General features: G+C 37.1%; 1 protein-coding gene across 2 annotated transcripts in view; it reads left to right on the forward strand.

Moving 5' to 3' along the window:
• The first annotated feature begins 387 nt into the window (after positions 1 to 387).
• CCDC167 (coiled-coil domain containing 167) overlaps positions 388 to 19,297 on the forward strand; it is a 41,483-nt gene continuing 22,573 nt past the window's right edge. The window contains exons 1-3 of one of the 2 annotated variants that reach the window (XM_026695404.2): positions 388 to 603; positions 13,667 to 13,761; positions 17,143 to 17,195. In XM_026695404.2, coding sequence (XP_026551189.2) covers positions 532 to 603; positions 13,667 to 13,761; positions 17,143 to 17,195 — 220 coding nt within the window. In that variant the 5' untranslated portion in view covers positions 388 to 531. The remainder of the gene's footprint in view (positions 604 to 13,666; positions 13,762 to 17,142; positions 17,196 to 19,297) is intronic. The other variant, XM_087935269.1, reaches the window with a different exon arrangement.

Below are 19,297 nucleotides of genomic sequence, written 5' to 3' on the forward strand. Positions count from 1 at the left end.
AAAAATTCTTTTGCAGGCTATATAAAACTTATATGTATCCTAATGATTACCCCGTATTCCACAATTTTAGGACAGCCGACCACAACACTTCATAATTATAGCTTGGCAAAAGAGCACCCCACGACTTTTAAAAGCGCTCCAATTTTAAGAGCCACGAACGGGACTATCGTGAGGAGACGCCAGCTAAACAACAAAACCGATAACAAAAATGCCTGCACACACCCCGACGGATTTTGTAATGATTTTATTTTCAAGCGACTTAAATGCAAAAAAAAAAAAAAGGCTACAGAACATCAACAATTCCCTAATACAGCCCGCAGTGTTGCAATGTCCGTTCCCGATGCTTCTGTGGGGACAGCCACGCCCCCCTCGAAACACAGAGGGCCCCGGGCAAGAAGAGAGGGCAGCGTCGCCCGTGACAAAGATGGCTGCGGCGACTGTCAAAGCCTAGGCTTCCCTCACCCGACGGGATCCTACGTCAGCACCTGGCGTCTGAAAAGATCCGGCGAAGAGAGGAGCCCTGTCGTCCACATGAGCCAACACGGACCTCGCGGAGGGAGGAAAATGGTTGAGAAAGCAGAGGGTTTGAGCATAGCTCAGCAGGTGAGGAGAGCGGCCCGCTGCCTTGGCAACTAGATAGAAGACGACCCCGGGGATGCACGGAGCAAAGATGGAGGACCTGGCTGCGGCCTTATTAAAGGGTCAATGTGGGGAGGCGAATTGTGTACCCAAAGGCCTGAAGCGACAACAGAGGTCGTGGGGAAGAGAATTAGCTGCGGGGTATTGGCTGTATAGGCGTGTAGGCTGAGGAAGCCTGCCACGACTCCCCCCTGCCACATTACCAACCCTTTCTTGAGAGCTGAAATCAAATGTCATGACTCAAATCAAGTATTTGAATAATTGAATGAAAAGAAATATATATGTGTGTGATTTTTTTTCTCCCTCTCTCCAGATTTTATCCTCCCCACTTTTTATAAAGAAAGAAAAGCCTGGAGTACAAAACTCTTGCCAGTGAATTTGACCCTTTGAATAACCCAGCTTGATATGTCACATTTCCAGCAGTAGTTCCAGGGCTCTCTTTTTTTAAAAAAAAAAAGGAAAGAAACCTTTTCCTTTTCAAAAAGAGATTGGACAACCATTTGTCTGAAATGGTATAGGGTTTTCTGCCTAGGCAGGGGGTTGGACTAGAAGACCTCCAAGGTCCCTTCCAACTCTGTTATTCTGTTCTTATTCTGTTCTTCAAACTTGACAGCTTTAAGACTTGTGGACTTCAACTCCCAGAATCCCTCCTCCAGTCATGTTAGCTCAGGGATTCTGGGAGTTGAAGTCCACAAGTCTTAAACTTGCCAAGTTTGTAGACTCTTGTTATAGATGAGCAGATTGAAGAATAACAGCATTTTCAGAAACACACCCTTTGGGGAAGGGTGGATTAAAACAAAAAGACTGATACAACACTCCTCCTCCTGGGCTCAGCCAGGAAAACACACTTAACACATTCACACTGCAACCCATGCCAAGGAAAGTAAGCCATTGGTTCACACAACATGCTGAGACTTCCTGGATTTCCTAAAACACACAGTCCCGTTTTAATTTATTCTAGCATAGTTGCATGTAATAAAATAGAATTAATATAGGTACGTGTCTAATAACTTCCAGTTTCATCTGCTATTTGAAATACTAATGGAGGCATTACCTTTGTTTTGAAATGGATAATTCCTTTTTAAATAACACATTCAAAACAGTTATAAAAAATTTGCAATACAATTAAAACAGTGTAAAGCCATAATATGAATGAAGAATAAAACAAGTCAGTAAAGATACTTGGAAGACAAAACATGGATTCCATTTATCTATCCCAACAGGAATAGGCAATTAATCAGTTTTATGAGTTTAGGTTGCCTAACCGTGGCTTTTTGGCTCACTTTATCCCAATCAGGATAACTATTTGTCATGCTTGTAGTTGAACAACATTTAGAAGACCATTTAATTTCTACATATTGTGGTCATTATAAATTGAAGATTATAATTCAGTGCAGTGGCTTCGATGTAAACTTAATGGGGCTTATTTTTGTTTAAATACAACATTACAAAAGATATAACATCCTTACTAGTTTGTGACCTTCTGAAGTTTGTTTCCTGCCTTACTGTATTACTTTAATTGATGGTGTTAAAGTAGGAGAATAAAACACTTCTTTGCTAATAATTGTACAGTGTAGGAATTAGCAACAATTTTGGGTGAGAATCAAGAATTCCAGTTTAGTTCTGATAATGATGCAGCATTACTTATTGGACATACTGAACAAACCACTTTGGAAAAGCTGCAAGTGAATTCCTGTAAGCTAGAAGTGATGGACCTGAAGAGGAACGTAATTGATATTTGCAATAGCATGGATATCAGAATGAACTATTTAGTTTCAGATTGTAGCAGGGGAGAGGTATCAATTTATTTTTTTATTTTTCTCATGCTAAGCCTTTCTGAAAATCATAAAAAAATAACTAGGGCCATTCTATCTGATCCCCAAGTTGTTTATTTCTATTCCATAAGGAACAGTATAGTCCATTTCACCATTTTGGGGTAATAAAATAAGAATTAAATATGTTAGCCTATGGGAATTACCATGGCTTGTAAAATTATTTCATTAGTTCCATTTTTGTATAAATTTACATTTTATCCAGTTTTGAAAAATAAAGTTTAGGTTAGAACCCACGTATATATTGCTTTCTTCTTTATAATTATGAGTATGCAATTTTATTTTTTGTTTGATCTGGGAAGATCAAACAAAAAGAGAACTTTATATGGGGGCAGATAAGAGGAGAATTTATAAAAGCTTCCTGGGCATTCTTCCTCAGGTAGTTAGACCATTTGCTTTTATTTCCATATTTCCTTGTATATTCAAATGTTAAATGTCAATGCATGTCTGAGACAAGGATGGAAATAAAATGTGGATTTCTATGCATTATTTGTTGTGTGGAGGAAGACTCAACATCAAAATCAACTCCCTTGTGATGAAACATGTGGGGCTCTCTGTGCACACTGTTATTCTTTTTTTCCTTGCTATGTTTGTTTCAATCACATTTCTTCCTCCAGTCTTGACTTAGAATTCAGGATATAAAAATGATTTTTAAACCAGAAGATTCTGCTTTTTCCATACTTCCAGCAACCATTCCCACTACTGACATTTACAGTTTCAAGAGTCAACTCACTGGCATTTCTACCCTGTGTTGTAAAATCTTCACCTGATTGCTGCATTTCTTTTGAGCTTTTAAAAACTTGCTTCAGTGAGAGGCCGTGATATGTTGATTTAATCAAAAGAACTTGCTGATCTGAGCAGAGCTACTAAATGTTCACAAATGGGAAACCCTGAAATGAGAATGTAAGGTTTCAAGCTTCACTAATGAAAGTGACACAGCCTGTTTTGCAGTAGCTTTGGTTCTCAATAATACAGGCAAATGTTTTCCTTTGTTGCATAGAAATCTTGTTTAAATCATTGAACAAACTTTTTATTATTATTAACTGTTTCCATCCCCAGTATCCTGCTGATACAATAGTATGAATTCTAATCCCTTTAGCACATAGTATCATTTGATGTCTACATCAGAGGGATTCTTCTGCTTTCAAGGGACTCCTACTCATTCTTTTTGCACATAGTGGTAAAAAGGATGTCTATATGAACAATTTATTAAACACATCATAAATATTGAGTGGAATCTGTATAAACAAAAAGCTTTTAAGAATCTGAACATGATTAATCAATTCCCAATGAACTATCAGAGTCATTCTTAGTTCATGCATCCAGAAAGTTATATCTCACTGTAATCCCAGAATCATCATTCCCTCTAATAGCAAGCTTGATAGCTTCATTGAATTAGAATGTTGGTTTAAAATAAATAAATATGTATGTATGTATGTATTTATGTATGTATATGTATGTGTGTGTGTGTGTGTGTTTTCTGAGGTTTTCGCGGGTATTTGTATGTGGATCTTTGGTTATTCAGGTTTTCTCCCGCATAAAATTGGAAGTATTTTATTATTAATATTACTTCCAATTTTATGCGGGAGAAAACCCGAATAACCAAAGATCCACACAGACAGACAGACAGACAGGCAGAAATATATATATAATCATTTTTAAACAGCAGCCTAATCAACAACCAATCTGTTTCAATAATATTCTCAGTATGTTTGAACTGCATCTTTCATCATTCCCAGATACCACATTCATGGGTTAGGGATGATGGCAGATGATACCTTCGGAAACTCTTCCAATGTAAAGGAATTCTAGGAGTTGTAGCCACATCATTCCTGGAATCAATCTAATGGGGATATGTGGTACCCCTGATAAATTTCAGAAGAGGAATTTTGGAATATGCAGAAGCACAAATGAAACACCTTTCTACAACTCATTAAAAGAGCTGTATCTTTTTCATGAATTGTGGGGATGCAGTAATAATTTATTCACCCATAAATTATTCTTCAACTAATGTATTCATCAAGGTATCATTTGATGTCTACATCAGAGGGATTCTTCCGCTTTCAAGGGACTCCTACTCATTCTTTAATACCAGTGTATGTTTGCACTGATCTAAAAAAATACATTACTTTTTTTAGTAATGTCCAGTTGTAGTAGACATTAGCTTTTATAAACCCAAACCACCATAAACTATATTAGCCCCACTGATGGGAACTTGTAGTGCAGTCAATGTGAAGGGTGACAGTTTGGCATCATGAATTCAAATTATGATGTTTAGACAAAATTTTAAGATTTTTTTGGGGAAAGCTATGATCCCTATTTGCTTATTAACAATACTTTGGAGAAAGTTATTACTAAATACGGTGAAATGTATTTTGATGAAAAGACAATGAAACAAAAATATAAGTAATACAATTGGAAGTGGGCTAACACTTAAACAACATATACAGTCAAGCACGAAGTGGCATTTGGAGGCTGTTACATGTTGGCAATATAGCATTTTGACTCAAAATATATGATTAATTTCAGATCTTATGGTGAGTAACATTTAGCAGTTTTCTCCTATTGTTACTAGACCTACCTAGGGCTCTGCTGATTACAGAAGTATAGCACATATTTCTCAGCAGATGATTTCAATTAGAACACATAAAGGGAAGTCCAAAAAAAGGTTTAAAATATACATAAAATTAAAAATCTGAATTTGTAGCAGGAACCCATTTTCTTCCCTGCTTTTACTTCTGGGTTTTTATTTGTTTTTTTTGTTTTGGTACCCTTTTGCTTAATTTTAAATGGTTGCCTTCTTGGGGTAGTTATATCTTCTTTTGTACTGTTGAACAGTTACATAATAGTTGACGTTTTCAACTTTTGCTACAATTTCCCTATAAACATAAGAACATATGTTTATTTCAAACATTTATGCTGGTTTCTTTGGCTACACTGTAAGATACTATCTGTATGAATTAATACTTCACTGCAGTCATAAGATGAAGTAGATATTGAAGTAATGTTGTTCACATGACATGGATAAGAGAGGGTTAAATAAGCATCTCAAACTCCCCAATGGAATTAATCAACCATTAAAACCTGAGGGTATTAAATTTAACACCAAACATACATGTTATTTGAAGTTAAATTACCTTCTGCCAGCAGGAGGACTGGACTAGATAGTCAACTCTTATTGTATGAACTATTTACTAGAGGTTTGACTGCCCCTTCCAATGACCTCCTTGACTAGCAAAAGGCTGTGAACAGGAGGATCACCTATCTGTTTCAACAGAACATGTAAGTTGCAATATTCTACAAAGGGAAATTTCTCCCTTGTGAAACTGGATCAAAATCTTGTAAATTCTCGTGTATTATTGCTTGTTTCAACTCTCCAATAGTTTAGAAGAGGGTAAACATATTAATTTATAAGTCATGTAATTGTGTGATCACCACCTTTGATATACATAGTCAAACGAACAGGTATTGTGTCCTATGGAACTTCTGGCCTGTCATTGGTCCAATCTAAAATTGCTGTCCTTCAACAAGGAAATTATAAATCCCCAATTCTTTCCCAGGGTGTTTTCCTTTAGAGTGTTAAATGTACGTGATTGTCATTACAGGATTTGCTGTTATAAGTTAGTTCAGTTCCCTGTAGTCCTAGGAAAAAGTAATACATCTGAATGAAATACATTAATGCTTTCCTTATACATGAATGACAGTATAGAGAAGTAAATCTTGACTATCCTGAACAGATAACTTCTTTTCTATATGCTTAAATTTCACAACTATGAATTTCACAAGAAACACAGTTACATTTTCAGTAAAAAAAAATCTTTTTGAAGAAACTGGTTTAATAATACATTGTATAGCTGGTGTATTGGTGTATAAGTCACAAAGGTATATATTGGAGCGGATTTTTGTTTTGTTTTGTTTTGTTTTTGGTGTAATCAAGTCAGCTTTGACTCCTGGTGACTGACTGAACAAGTCCCTGCAGTTTTCTGGGTAAGATTTTGCACATGGTTTGCTATTGCCTGTTTCCCAGGGCTATGACAATGATTGGTCCAAGATCACTCAGTTAGCTTTGTATCTAAAGTGCAACTAGAATTCACTGTCTCTCGGTTTCTAGCCTGATGTTTGAACCACTACACCAAACTGGCTCTCCTGTGTTAGAGAATAGAAATGGTGTTTTTTTTTCCTACTGGCTTTGGACAGATCCTTTTATTTATTTATTTAGCATATGGCACATGTTACCCAGGGATCACTGAGGTGGCTGCTTGCCTCTGTGAAAGGATTTTTTGGGTGGTGTTATCTTTACCTGCGGGATGTCTGAATGCCAATAGGCATTCGGGGGAGGCGCCTTTCTTGTCCCTACATGGTTTATTCGCTCAGGGGAATCGAACCGCCAAGCTGCCAACCTTAGTGGTGCGCAGGCCCAGCATCTTACCACGTGAGCCACCATGGCCCCCTATCTTTTGTCTTGATTTTATATGAAAGTAAATTCTTGATATCAGCTTTGTCCATGTATCGTGATCATTTGTTTATTTAATGTATTAACATAACCCTATAACCAAATGAAAATAAGCATTCGTTAAGGATATCAAAACAAATGGTTAAAACAGCACAGCATAACAGAAGTAAGAATAAAATCCCAGTAGTAATTATACAATTACTTGATAGTGCCAACCCAGCATTGCAAAGGCTCTGCTTTGGCAGCTTTATGTAAGCTATCAGAGTTCATGCTAGTCTGACTTCCGTTGAAAGGCTATTCCACACAGTTGGGACCAACAGAGAATATAATCATTTCTGACTCTCCACTCATAATTTGGGTATCCTCTGCATTCTAATCACAAATGGTTTTGCCTGAAAAGTAAGTCCTCATTTACTGATCATGATTGGGACTGGCAGTTCTATATATAACCCCAATAGTTATAAATCATCCTCTCCAGCTGTCCAAAAGACCATCCACTTAGCTTCAAAATAAATCTAAGTTTCACACCGCCCAGCATATTTATAATCCACACAGATTCAGAGTTTCAGTCACAAGTTTTCTGTACCTTCCAAGTGTCAAATATAAACAGTTTGCTAGTGTTCATTGTATAAGTCAGCAACAAGTCTGGCTTATCAGTTCAGTTCCAGGCAAACCCAAACAATTCACTTTTCCCAAGGAAATTCAAGGTTGTTTTCCTCCCGGCCTCAGATTCCACTAGTAGATGGCACCCTTACTCTGTTTCTCCACTGTCATAGTTTCATTTCAAGAATGTCACCCATTTTCAGAATGTCTAAGATTCACTTTTCAAAGTTTCCAATATTCAAAATAATAATAATAATCTTAAATGCACTCTAGAAATCAGGCAAAATGTCCACAATCAGCCCAGGATCTCAATCATTTTAAAATATATTTCTTAAAAGCGCTCTCTTCTCATTCCTTCACATCTGTCAGCCACTTAGTCGCTGCCATTCTTGAGGAGTGATTAAAGGCCACCTCTTCCCTTTTAGAGTCTCATTTAAAAGTAAAAGTTAATTTCTGGGGCAAATTCCTCAACAGAAGTTGGAAAGTTGAAAATATCTCACCCAGATCAACCACATTGTTATCCACTTATCTTCTTCCTTGCTCTTTCATTAGAGCTGACACATCCTCAGTCTGGCCAGTTTAATGGCCATCTTTTTCCCCTGCCAGTTTGAGGGATTTTTCCAGATCAAACAAGGAGTTTGCTGACTTCTTGTGATCAATGGAATTTCCCCTCTATTTCCACTACCTCTCCAAGGTGGCTTGGGTCCAATTGAGTCCAATTATACCTCTTACCAGGGGAATTCAGCAGCTTAGCACAGAGCCTTGTGAAAGCACCCTGTTTCGCCGTGAGGTCAGCTCCGCTCTATTTTATTTAAGAAGTTGTTCACATATCTCAGAAGCTGAAAAAGTTGCTGCTTCAAACAAAGTTGTTAACAAATATAACTGTAAATTTGTCATTGGGTTACAGCTGGTGGATATTCGTCCCTTAGCATAGAGTAAAAAAGGGTCAGTGTTAAAATGGAAATTTGTTAAAATGGACAAATAAAGTATTGTTACTATAGTACTAATATTATTGTGATGCATGTTATTGTAAACACCTTGATTATGATTGCCTAAAAATAATTGTACCCAGACAACACATTGTTCGATTTAAATGGAATTTTTAGGTAATATATTAATAAAACAAAAAAGAAGCTGGAAATGCTGCTGCTCCAACAATGTTGCTAACTGTAAATTTGTCATCAGGTTACACCTGCTGGATATTAGCATAGAGTAAGAAAATTCAACTTCATCCTCTACCAATTGATCCAAAGTCAGTATCCTTGCTTCCAGTCAATTTTTCCATATCAAAAAAAATCCCAATTTTTAAAGTTTTCCCCATAAAGTCAAATTAGCATGAGAAAAAAAGTGTTGAATCTTTTTTAATTAGGCATTACATTCTATAGTTCTGATTAGGTTAAGAAAGGGGTTAACCGTTTTTTATATTGCAGAATTTTAATGGTATAAGCTGCCTGGAGTCGCCATGGGTTGAGTGGCCATATAAATGCGTTTAATAAATGTTAATAAATAAATTATTTGGTGACACTAATATTAAAATCTTTTTCTCATTATCATAACGTAGGGTGCTAATTAGCACACTGAGTATGATCCTTGTCTACTTTTGGTACAGTTCTAATATAAGCCACGTTAAATGCCAGTGATAAAATTCCTTTATCAAATATCTCACTTAATTAACAAAGTTTTGAAAAAGCTTTTCTTAAAATCTTTTCATGGCCTTTGTGCAAGGAACAGTGCTTTTTATTAATTCATTAGAAAAGTTGTTTATTTTGGAATCTCAGAATAATTTGATCACATGTTCAAATGTCATTCCTCAATTGTGATGTCCGATTCTTGGTCTTTTTACCAGAGATAGTATAAATTAATATCGGCATTAAGTGGACACTGTACGTCTCTGGGGGCTATGAATTCTTTCTCCTTTGCAGGTCCAGCTTATCTTTTGGGGCAATTGTTGCAAGATCACTCAAGGGAATCCAAATTTCAGAAGCGGTCATTGTATCTGGATACCTGTCTAAATACGTATTTCAAAAAAAGTTCATGGCGTTGCTGCATTTATTCTGAAGGGAAAAAAGCTAATTGGATAAGGAGGAGTAAGCAGTAAATAGGGTCCTCCATTCCCTTCAGAAGATTCTGGAGGGGAAAAAGGGGCTAAAATGAGAGGGGATTTGCTAATCAGAATACGTCCATGTCTCATGACTGAGCTTGGGAATTTCTGGAGTCATGAGGGGTTCAGAAAAGCATACAACCGAAGAAGACAGTAGCATTGCTAGGACCTTGAACTCAGAGGGAAGGACTGTGTGCCTGGGGCTCATTGGTCTTGTAGTCCACTGGAGCGGGCCAATTTAAGAAAAAATTCTTCATCTTTTCTTTGGATCCCACACCTCCTCCAAAGTAGCTCTTACAGATGATGGGAATTAAGTACATATTAAATTAAATCCATATGAATTCTCATAATAGCCACAGAAATCGCATACATCTGAGCACCACATCTGCCTTCAGAACTGGAAAATTTGTGGTAGCATGGTCAAATTTGTGCAGAAAGGGTCTTTAAAGATCTATTAGATATGATGACACTCAGTGCTGGTTGCTAAGCAGCAAGAACAGCAGGAGTAGTTCTTTCCCTTATGTTTGTGTGCTTTCCATAAGTACTTGATCATTTGAGGAAGAAGAAAGCTGGACTTGCTGAACCTTTGGTATTATCCTGAATAATTACTCTTTGTAGTCGATTTGCCTTTTGCAGCAAAAGCAAAGGCTAGTGGCACCTTGAAGATTTCTACTCCTACCATTATTGTTGCTAAACAGCAGTACTTTACATAATAGCATATCAATTGATGTATTTTGTTGCCAGTTGTTAGATGTACAAGGAAAGAGGGTTATTTTTTTTTCCATAGCAGCCTGCTTTTCTTGGCATAAATTAATCCCCCACTTGTTTTTCTCTCCTGTCCCTTGCCTGAGGCTAACATTGCTTTCTTTCCCACAGCAGAGTGAGAATTGCTAATTAGCCCAGAATTAACCCATAAACTGATTAACCAGGGATCAGTAGAATTGATTTCCAAATATTACTTGTGGAAGGGATATGGGTTGTGGTAGAAAATGTCTGACAGTTCTCCCAATTCCATGTATCTCATCAGGCTAATGGATGAGGCTGACCAGGTGAACAATCACTCTCTCCCTTGACTTCTGGGTGCATAGGCGACGCACCTTACGCAATGAAAAGGGGAATTGGAAAGGAAGCTGGCATGAATTTGTCAGCCATTTTTATTATCTCCTCATCATGCCAAGGGCTCTTTCTATTCCTCCTGCAAAGGAAGGGACTAGTTTCTGGAGAGAGAACACATCCAGTTTTCAGACTATAGCGCAGAGCACAGAACTAAATAAAAAAAGAGAAAGAGCAAAACATTTGTCTGAATGTGTGCGCTCTGCGTGGCTAGATGGACAGTAGTTTGAAAGTCGATAGTCTTCTTGCTAGCAAAGACCATATTTTTTTGTACCCAGAATTACAAAAACGGTGGTTTACCTTGGGCTCCAAACCAATGAGAGTCCCTAGAGCCCTTTTCCCTTTGGCGTGACTTCTGTTCTGAAACATTCTTTCCCTCTTCAAAACCTTGATTGCCTATGCAGCCTGCTTCAGCTGTTCCTCTCCCTCTCTTGTCTTTCCACTTTACTGAAAAATAAATTAGCAGACTAATTAGATGACTATCTTAAGCAGCCAGCAGTTGCTTCCTGCCACAACTCCAGCTGAATACAAGATGATCACAGCAGTTAAAAGTATCCACTTGAGACATAGAATTGCCCAAGTTAATTTGCCTGCTCCACCTGGGGCAAGTCCCTGGGCCTCTTCCAATGTCAGCTTTTTATTTTGAAGACATGGCTGCCTGAAGATGTAAAAAAGCAGTAAAGGTGATATCTTATTTCAGTGGGGAAAAAAGTCCAAGCAGTTGAACAGAAAAAGTATATCAACAATCACAGGTTGGTCCGCCTGTATGTTATTTAATGAATATGTTATATTCCATACATATATATTGTAACATGTAACAACAATATCATGGGAGTTTTCTTATAAATTATTTCCTTGTAGGAAAATATGCACATATTATCAGCTTCAAGAAGCAGAAGTATTTATTTTGCTCCAAAAATTGTGGACTGAGAAGCTGAATGCACAAATTGTTCTGAGTGTTTTAATCCCCAAACATCTGGAGAGCAGAAGTGAAGAACTGGTGGAGATCCAGATGTGCATCCATATCAGCTATGCATTATTTTATGCTTTAATACTCTTACCCAGATTAAGACTTATCTGAAAGAATAGTTTTCTCTGTTTTCATAACTGTAGATATGCATTATGTAAAATAGTCCTTGGAATGCAAATATTCTTTTTGGCCCTGAGATTTGATTTCCAAATTTGAGAGGATTTGTAGCACCTATAGGTAGTCCTTGACTTGCCACCATGTAGCAACTGCTCAAATTAACAACTGTGCCGAAGGAATGATTTACAACCAGTCCTCGCATTTATGACTGCCACAACTTCTCTATGATTATCTGATCAAAATTCAGGCACTTGGCAACCAGCATGAATGTACCATAGTTGCAGTCACATGATCATTTGCAATCCAGCTTCTGACAAGCAAAGTCAATGGAAAAGCCAGATTTATTTAACTGTGCAATTCACTTAATAACCATGACAAAAAAGGTGATAAAATTAGGTTCAATTCACTTAACAACCACCTTGCTTAACAAAGGAAATTCTGTTTTCTATTGTGGTTGTAAGTCAAGGACTACCTGTATGTAACTTTCCTGAAAAGATTACTGATCTTGTACCACTTTCTCTAAGTAATTATATCATTTATTATTTCCATAGTTAATGGCAATAGGAACTCGGCAGTCTCTACACAAAGTCATTAGAACACTGGAACCCTTTTTCCCATCTTATTTAGCCTTTAGCAATTTAGCCTTTATTAGTTAGCTCATTACTAACTAATCACATATTACTAGTTCATTACTTAGAACTAGTAATGTGTGACCTTGCTTGCTTTATATGCCAAATTTCTATATTTTTTGATTCACAATTTCCATAAATTTCTGATCAAATAGCTTATTATTCATGAGGAATTGGACTAAACAGTTACTGGAGAGGCATCCAATGCTCAAACTTGAATTACCTGATAATTTAGTCAGAAGAAGAAATTATTCGGTTACTGGTATATAAAACTAAAGCTGGAGAACTGGACAGTTTAATGTTAACCCCAGCTTAATTCTATTTGAAATTTGTCCCAAATTTAATTTCAGTCAGTGACTCTTGGAATGTTTAATTTCAGGGGTTGAAATCATAACATTGATGCTGGATTGATCCCAGTCTGACTTTGCAGTCATAGTGGAGTTCCACTAGAAAACCAACTGAACTTATTTAAACACTGCCAAGTCTTCCATTATGACCATTTGAGACCAGAATTTCTTGTTGCTAAGTGAAGTGGTTGTTAAATGAGCCATGCCCAATTTTATGACCTTTTTGCCATGGTTAAGCAGATCACTGCTGTTAAGTCAATCTTGTGATCGTTAAGCAAATCTGGCTACCCCGTTGCCTTTGCTTGTCAGATCTGGGAAGGTCACAAATGACAATCACATGACTACAGGATGCTGCAACTGTCAAATACATGCTGGTTGCCAAGGCCACAAACTTTGATCATATTATCATGAGGATGCTGTGATGGTCATAAGTGCAAGGAATGATTGTACATCACTTTTTTGAGAGCTGTCGTAACTTAATTACACAGTAATTAAACAAATGGTTGCAAGGACTACCTATAACCAGTATTTTTGTTTGTTTCTGTCACATTTTCCCATCTGTGAAAATCAGATGTTATATCTCTGGAATGTTTCACAGAATTTTTAATTTTAATAAAATTACCCCACACGAATGAATCAACTTAATAATAAACATGGGAAGTGCTCTTTGACATAGAGGTGGTAGAACAGAAAGTCACTCAGTGTTCTCTGCTTATTGGTAAGGATGATGGTTTCAATCCAGAGGCTTTGTCTGTTTTGCCCAGAAAATTTGAAGGTCACTCTGGTCAAGTGTTGCTGCTTAATAGAATGGACATCAGTGAAATAAACACTTTGTCATTCCTGCTTGTCGAATGTATTTTAGGTAGAGAGCCTAGAAGACAAGTTGACGCTTTGCAGGCAAGCCTTGGAAGAGGTGGATTTTAAGCTACGCAGAAAAGAACTAACATCTGCACGAAGGTACTGCCTAGTAGAACTTGTCTTGGGTGTCTTCTAGCTGCTTGTATCTGTGGCTCTTGCAATATATTGGTTTGATTATTGTGTGCTATTCTGGATCAAGCAGAGATAAAAATGAGCTTCTCATTTCTTTTTAAAATGAGTATATTGAATATAGAGAAGAGGCAGAAATACTTCATTGAATCCTCTTTATTGGGAAATGTTGCTTTATACTTTGAATTTCTGATAGGTCGTTTAAATGTTTCTGTCGAGATTGATTTTGTTATGACTGGAGACTTCACAGGTTTACACAACATTGTATTATATTCCACACAATCCCAATGAATGAATGAATTCTTTATTGGCCAAGTGTGATTAGACACACAAGGAATTTGTCTTGGTGCATATGCTCTCAGTGTACATAAAAAGAAAAGATTCATTCGTCAAGAATCATAAGATACAACATTTAATATAGTCATAGGGTACAAATAAGCAATCAAATCATACTACGAAACAGTCAATACAGTCAATTCCCAATGCAAGATTTCTACTCTGGCTGTATACTGTTCACTTTGCCCTCCAAATTCTAATGAGCTGATAACCAGATCTTAATGTACTCTGCCTTTGTACCTTCTCATAGGTTAAAATGGGATACAATCTTTGTCTCCCGCTACAATTTTTTGCACACACTGGAGATTTTGTGCAGCTTCAGCTTGGTTGTTCCTTGAGTATATCAAGTTGCAGAGCAAAGTTGTTGCCAAGCTTGGGACCAAACTGAGAGCAGAGCATCGAGCTGCACTGCCAGACTAAGCTCTAAGTTGGGATCTTATTGTGGCTGTTGGTCCTATGCAGCTGGATGTCAGTTATCGCTTGGTGTTGCTGAAGTTGCCCAGCTGTTGCTTCCCAGTTCCTTATCCCATTGCCATCCTTCCTTCTCTTGTCCCTCTGACCCATATAATCTGTAGGTTAACTTTCCTTTTTCTGTGCTGAAGGTATAGGTGGGGCAAGATGGAAGTAACCTTGTTGATTAGGGACGTCAGTCTATTCTTGAAAAAGCTGAGATACAGTTAATGAATGCCTGTGAATGGGCTTTTGCCAGTTAGTTCACCAGCAAAGCTCCTTCATTTGGCTTTCTGGAAAAGCCAGGACATAATAATACTGACATCTTTTTCTCCTGAGGGGTATGAGGAGGGAGGGAGAAATTAGCGCAATTCAGCTTTGGGAAGGTCAGGCGTGGGCTACTTTAGTACTGCTCTTTTCAATGCAGAGGAGCACTTTCAGCCAGGCTACTTTTTCCCTCACAATTCCCTTTGGAAACCATCTTTCTGCTGCAGAGATGTTTTCTTCCCATTAATACTTGGAAGTCATTTAAAATGGCTTCTGCCCTTCAGCTGCCTAGAATTTCAAATTTTGCAGCACTTCATTTCCTCTAAGTGTAATAAAACTTGATTATGTTACATAAACCATAGAGTTAAAGGGAAATAATCCAAAGCTAGAACTTCCCTGACATATATTTTTCCTTTTCTAAAATCTTTTATTTGTATAAAAATTCCCCTGACATTCCCCCCAAATTAACCTTCCTATACTTAAAGCCCACTAGGCATAATTTTGCCTTCTAAATCAGAAAACAATTTTCCTTTCCTCCATATAAGGTGTCTAGAGATTGCTTATTGAGGTTCCTATTCACCTAAATAAACAAGCCCAATTACTCCTTTTCTATTTAGGCATAATTTTTTTACCATGTCTGTTACCTTCCCCTGAACCTGTGCCAATTTATTTACAATATATCTGTCCTAAAGTGCCCAAAAACTGAACAAATGCTTCATTGAAGTTTATGCTACTTTTAAAGAAGAAAAGCAATAAAAGTAAATTAATTGGTCCTCAGTAATTTTAGAGATTTAAAGTCCTGTCAGTCCAAGCAGAAGCTATTCTGTTCGTAGTTATTCCCTGGCTTTTTATTGTACCAGTAGCATCTTGTCACCTCAGAGTCACTTTCTGGTGTCATTTCTTATATTAGGGCAAGGAAACAGCTGCTGGCACCGTGGGCTTCCTCTCCACAAAGTATTGACATTAAAGGATGTGACAGGATGAAATTGCCCATTATCATTCAGATCTCAGAATAGATGAAGGCTTTTGGCAGTAGCAAACATTGAGAGGTAGCTGCACCATGATGAAATATTCTGTGGGATTGGACTAAAGGCTTTATTCTGATCTCCTTTTTCCTGATTGTGGGAAAGTTACAGAATTAGTCTTCCTCAACAATTTTATTCAGGGGCATTTGGTGATACTGAAAACAGTCACAGCCATCACAAGTAATTTAATCCTCCTATGACACCCACTTTAGAAGGCATATGGATTACAAAATTGGGGTTCATTCTAATTCTCAAATTACTTTTCATCTTAAGATTTATATATATATAGATATATTTATATTAGACACTTAGTAATTCTAGAATTGTCTGAATCTGTCTGCTTTGTTTCTTGAGCTTCACTTCTAAGAGCCCTGCTTTTGCTTTCCCAATATAACTTTATCCTGCGCTCTGCCCCTAATTCACTCTGTAATCTAGTTTGGCACCATTTTCACTCTGGCTCTTGTTTTATTCTCTAGGGACAAACTTTATTGTGCTTACTGCCTTTCCTAACTATACTAGAGAGCTTATTTGGAACTGGCAAACAAATAGCTAGTGTATATTTATTTCCAACTACACCAGTGCTGCTGTGTTTTCTGTGTTATAATGTGTTTTCTATATTGTAATGGAACTGTTGCTAGAGATACTATTTTCAGATTTTTGTTTTGTTCTCATACTTTAAACTATGGATTAATTTTCTGCTAACAATATAAAGATTTATTCCTTCATTTTTGAAATTGAATTTTTTACTTAGCTACAAGTTTTATAAAAATGAAGCAAAATTAAAATATGTGTAGCATCTTACTAACATGCACAAAAATTACAAGTTTAATTTTACATGTTGTAAAAGCAGCCAAGAGTTTAAAAATGAGAGAACAGGACCATTTTTTTAAGAATTTCATTGTCCCAAGAGAATTTCATTGTCCCATTTCCATGGCTTTGTAAAAACTCTTTTAAGGAGATGAACGAACTAGAGTTTAATTGTTACATATAGCACATACTTTAACAATTCACAAGTCAATTATGTCACTTCCAAATCAGAGAAGGAAACACAAGACTTATTTTTTAAAAAAAATGTGTGCAGGAATATTAACATAGCAAAATGCAGGCATGTTCAAAGGAACACTTATGATGTTCAAATGACCATCTTCCAGAAAACTGAAGTAACATAAGTAGGTTGTCATCTCGTCTGCCATTATAGAAGCTAACTAGATCTTTGTGGGCCCAGAAACCTTTATTTTTTTAATAAGTATCTGTCTTTCCCATTTCCTTGCAGAGAATCACTGGAAAAAGAAAAAAACATGCTAGAAACAAAGGCCGAAATTTATGGTAAGACATGTATGCAGTAAGTTTTCATATTATGGTGTTCTTCAGATAGCATGGATGTCACCCACCAAAATTCCTAGCCAAGAATTACTGGAGGATGCCAAGTCATTAAGGTAATTTCCTCTGAAACTAAAAAAAAATCATTCAAAGTTGCCTGAGATGGAAACAGAGGTTTTTTAATAGTAATAGTATAAATGTGTTTTGAACAGTTTACAAATTCCTTGATACATTAGAAACCTCACATTTTGTGACAGTGGTCATATATCTGACTGGCTACACTTCTGCGTAGCTAAATTTTCAAAAAAGAACGGCAAGTAAATAAAAACTACAATCCAGAAAGGTGCAGAAGAGACCATTAAAATGGTTTTTTTTACACATTTGGAAGGTTCAAGAAGTCCCTCCATTTAATTCGTAGGTGCAGAGGCAGATAAGGAGGTTTGTCAGCATATATAGCACAAGTCAGTGAAGAAGGGAGAGAAGACAGTTTGTGGTTTCTGCCTGTTCTCGCAGAAAACAACTGTTATAAGTTGCTGTAACTGAAATACCTACGTAACCTCTGATATTCACTGGCCATGCTGTGTGTCCCAACATTAAGAGTAGATTCTTGATTTGGGAAAGGCCTGTCAAACTGGCGGCCCGCAGGCAAGATGCATCTTGCGTAGGCCACGCCCACCCTGGCTCTGCAAGGGCAAAAAAAGTCACAATATGATATGTGACACGATCAAGTTTGATACTGTGATCTAGAACCTTTTCTACAGCATTGTTCTACCTATGAGACTCCCTTGCCAAGAAATTCAAGCTCATTTTAATTTAGGCAGAGTGTAAGTCTGTTTTATTTACAATGAGCCATTATAAGTGTTAAAAGTCAGGAGCATCAATGTTATTTAAAAATGGCTTTATTACATTTTAAATTTGATTGTCTTTCTATCCAGAGCAATGTACAAAACTAATAATTTAAATAAATATAAATAAAATGCATATCTCCTAATTTAGAAAATTGACTTCTCAGTACTACTAAGATTGAGACGTGAAGCGATTTCTTTCTCGTTTGGATTTCTTTAAAGAGAAAACACTATGTTTTGTGTCCCAGTAGCAGAATTGAGAGATCATCTGTTCTTATTTGTATACTAGTGAGTCTCTATGGACTTTCAAAGGCTTACAAGAATACACACACAATTTATAATCACAAAAAACAAGCTACAAAATCTGTCCCAGTATTCCAACAAATGATCACCATTTGTTTGAAAATCCTCAGTAATATCACTTAAAATTACTTATTAAAATATCTCCATATAGACTGTTTTGACCGTGCTTTTAAATATAATCAGAAAGAATGCCATCAGTGTCTCTATGAATAGAGTGTTTAATAGGAATGGAATACTGATAAACACCATGCTCTTGCCCTCCCCACATCTCATGGGGAGGGGAGAGGGCCCTCAATATCCCAGCTCAAGACAAATATATCTGAAGGCCCTGCAGGTGCTAAGCCAGAAAGATCGGCAGGGTTTAAAACCAATACTCTGAAGCACATTGGAGCCATTGCAGTGCCCACAAAACCTCAATGCTTCTGTATGCAGCACCGAAGGCTGTCATCCAGCAGGATGTGGGACTTGCATTTTGCATTAATTACAGCTTCCAGGTGGCCTTCAAAAGCAGCTCCAGGCAACATTAAACTGGAAAGGTGATAATAGCCTCCAGATATTGCCTGCCTGTGCCTCATGCTCCAGAAAGAACTGGCACACCAGCTATAGCAGAGAAAAGACTCCTCATCTCCACCTATATACCTAACAAAGTGCTACATAGACAAATGGGCCAAGCACTTTCCAATACTTCTTACAGCTGTCTGAACAGGTATAAACCCTCCTACTATAGATTTGAAAATGACCAAGCTACTGAAATTAAATGGTACTTAGATACTTGGATATTAAGTGTTATGATATTTGAAACAGGTGCTTTTTATCTGTCTCGTTTATTTGGTTCTTCCCTTTTTTTACACTGCTCCAGGGCAGACTTAAAATGCATTTCTGAGTAGTTGTGCAGGACAAATTTAATTTGACACTTCAATATCTGAAATAATATGTGCCACCAGATGTACGTGACCTCTT

This window comes from Pseudonaja textilis, chromosome 1 (genome assembly GCF_049901715.1).
Source record: "Pseudonaja textilis isolate UNSWEBS1 chromosome 1, rPseTex1.2, whole genome shotgun sequence".
Classification (NCBI taxonomy): domain Eukaryota; kingdom Metazoa; phylum Chordata; class Lepidosauria; order Squamata; family Elapidae; genus Pseudonaja; species Pseudonaja textilis.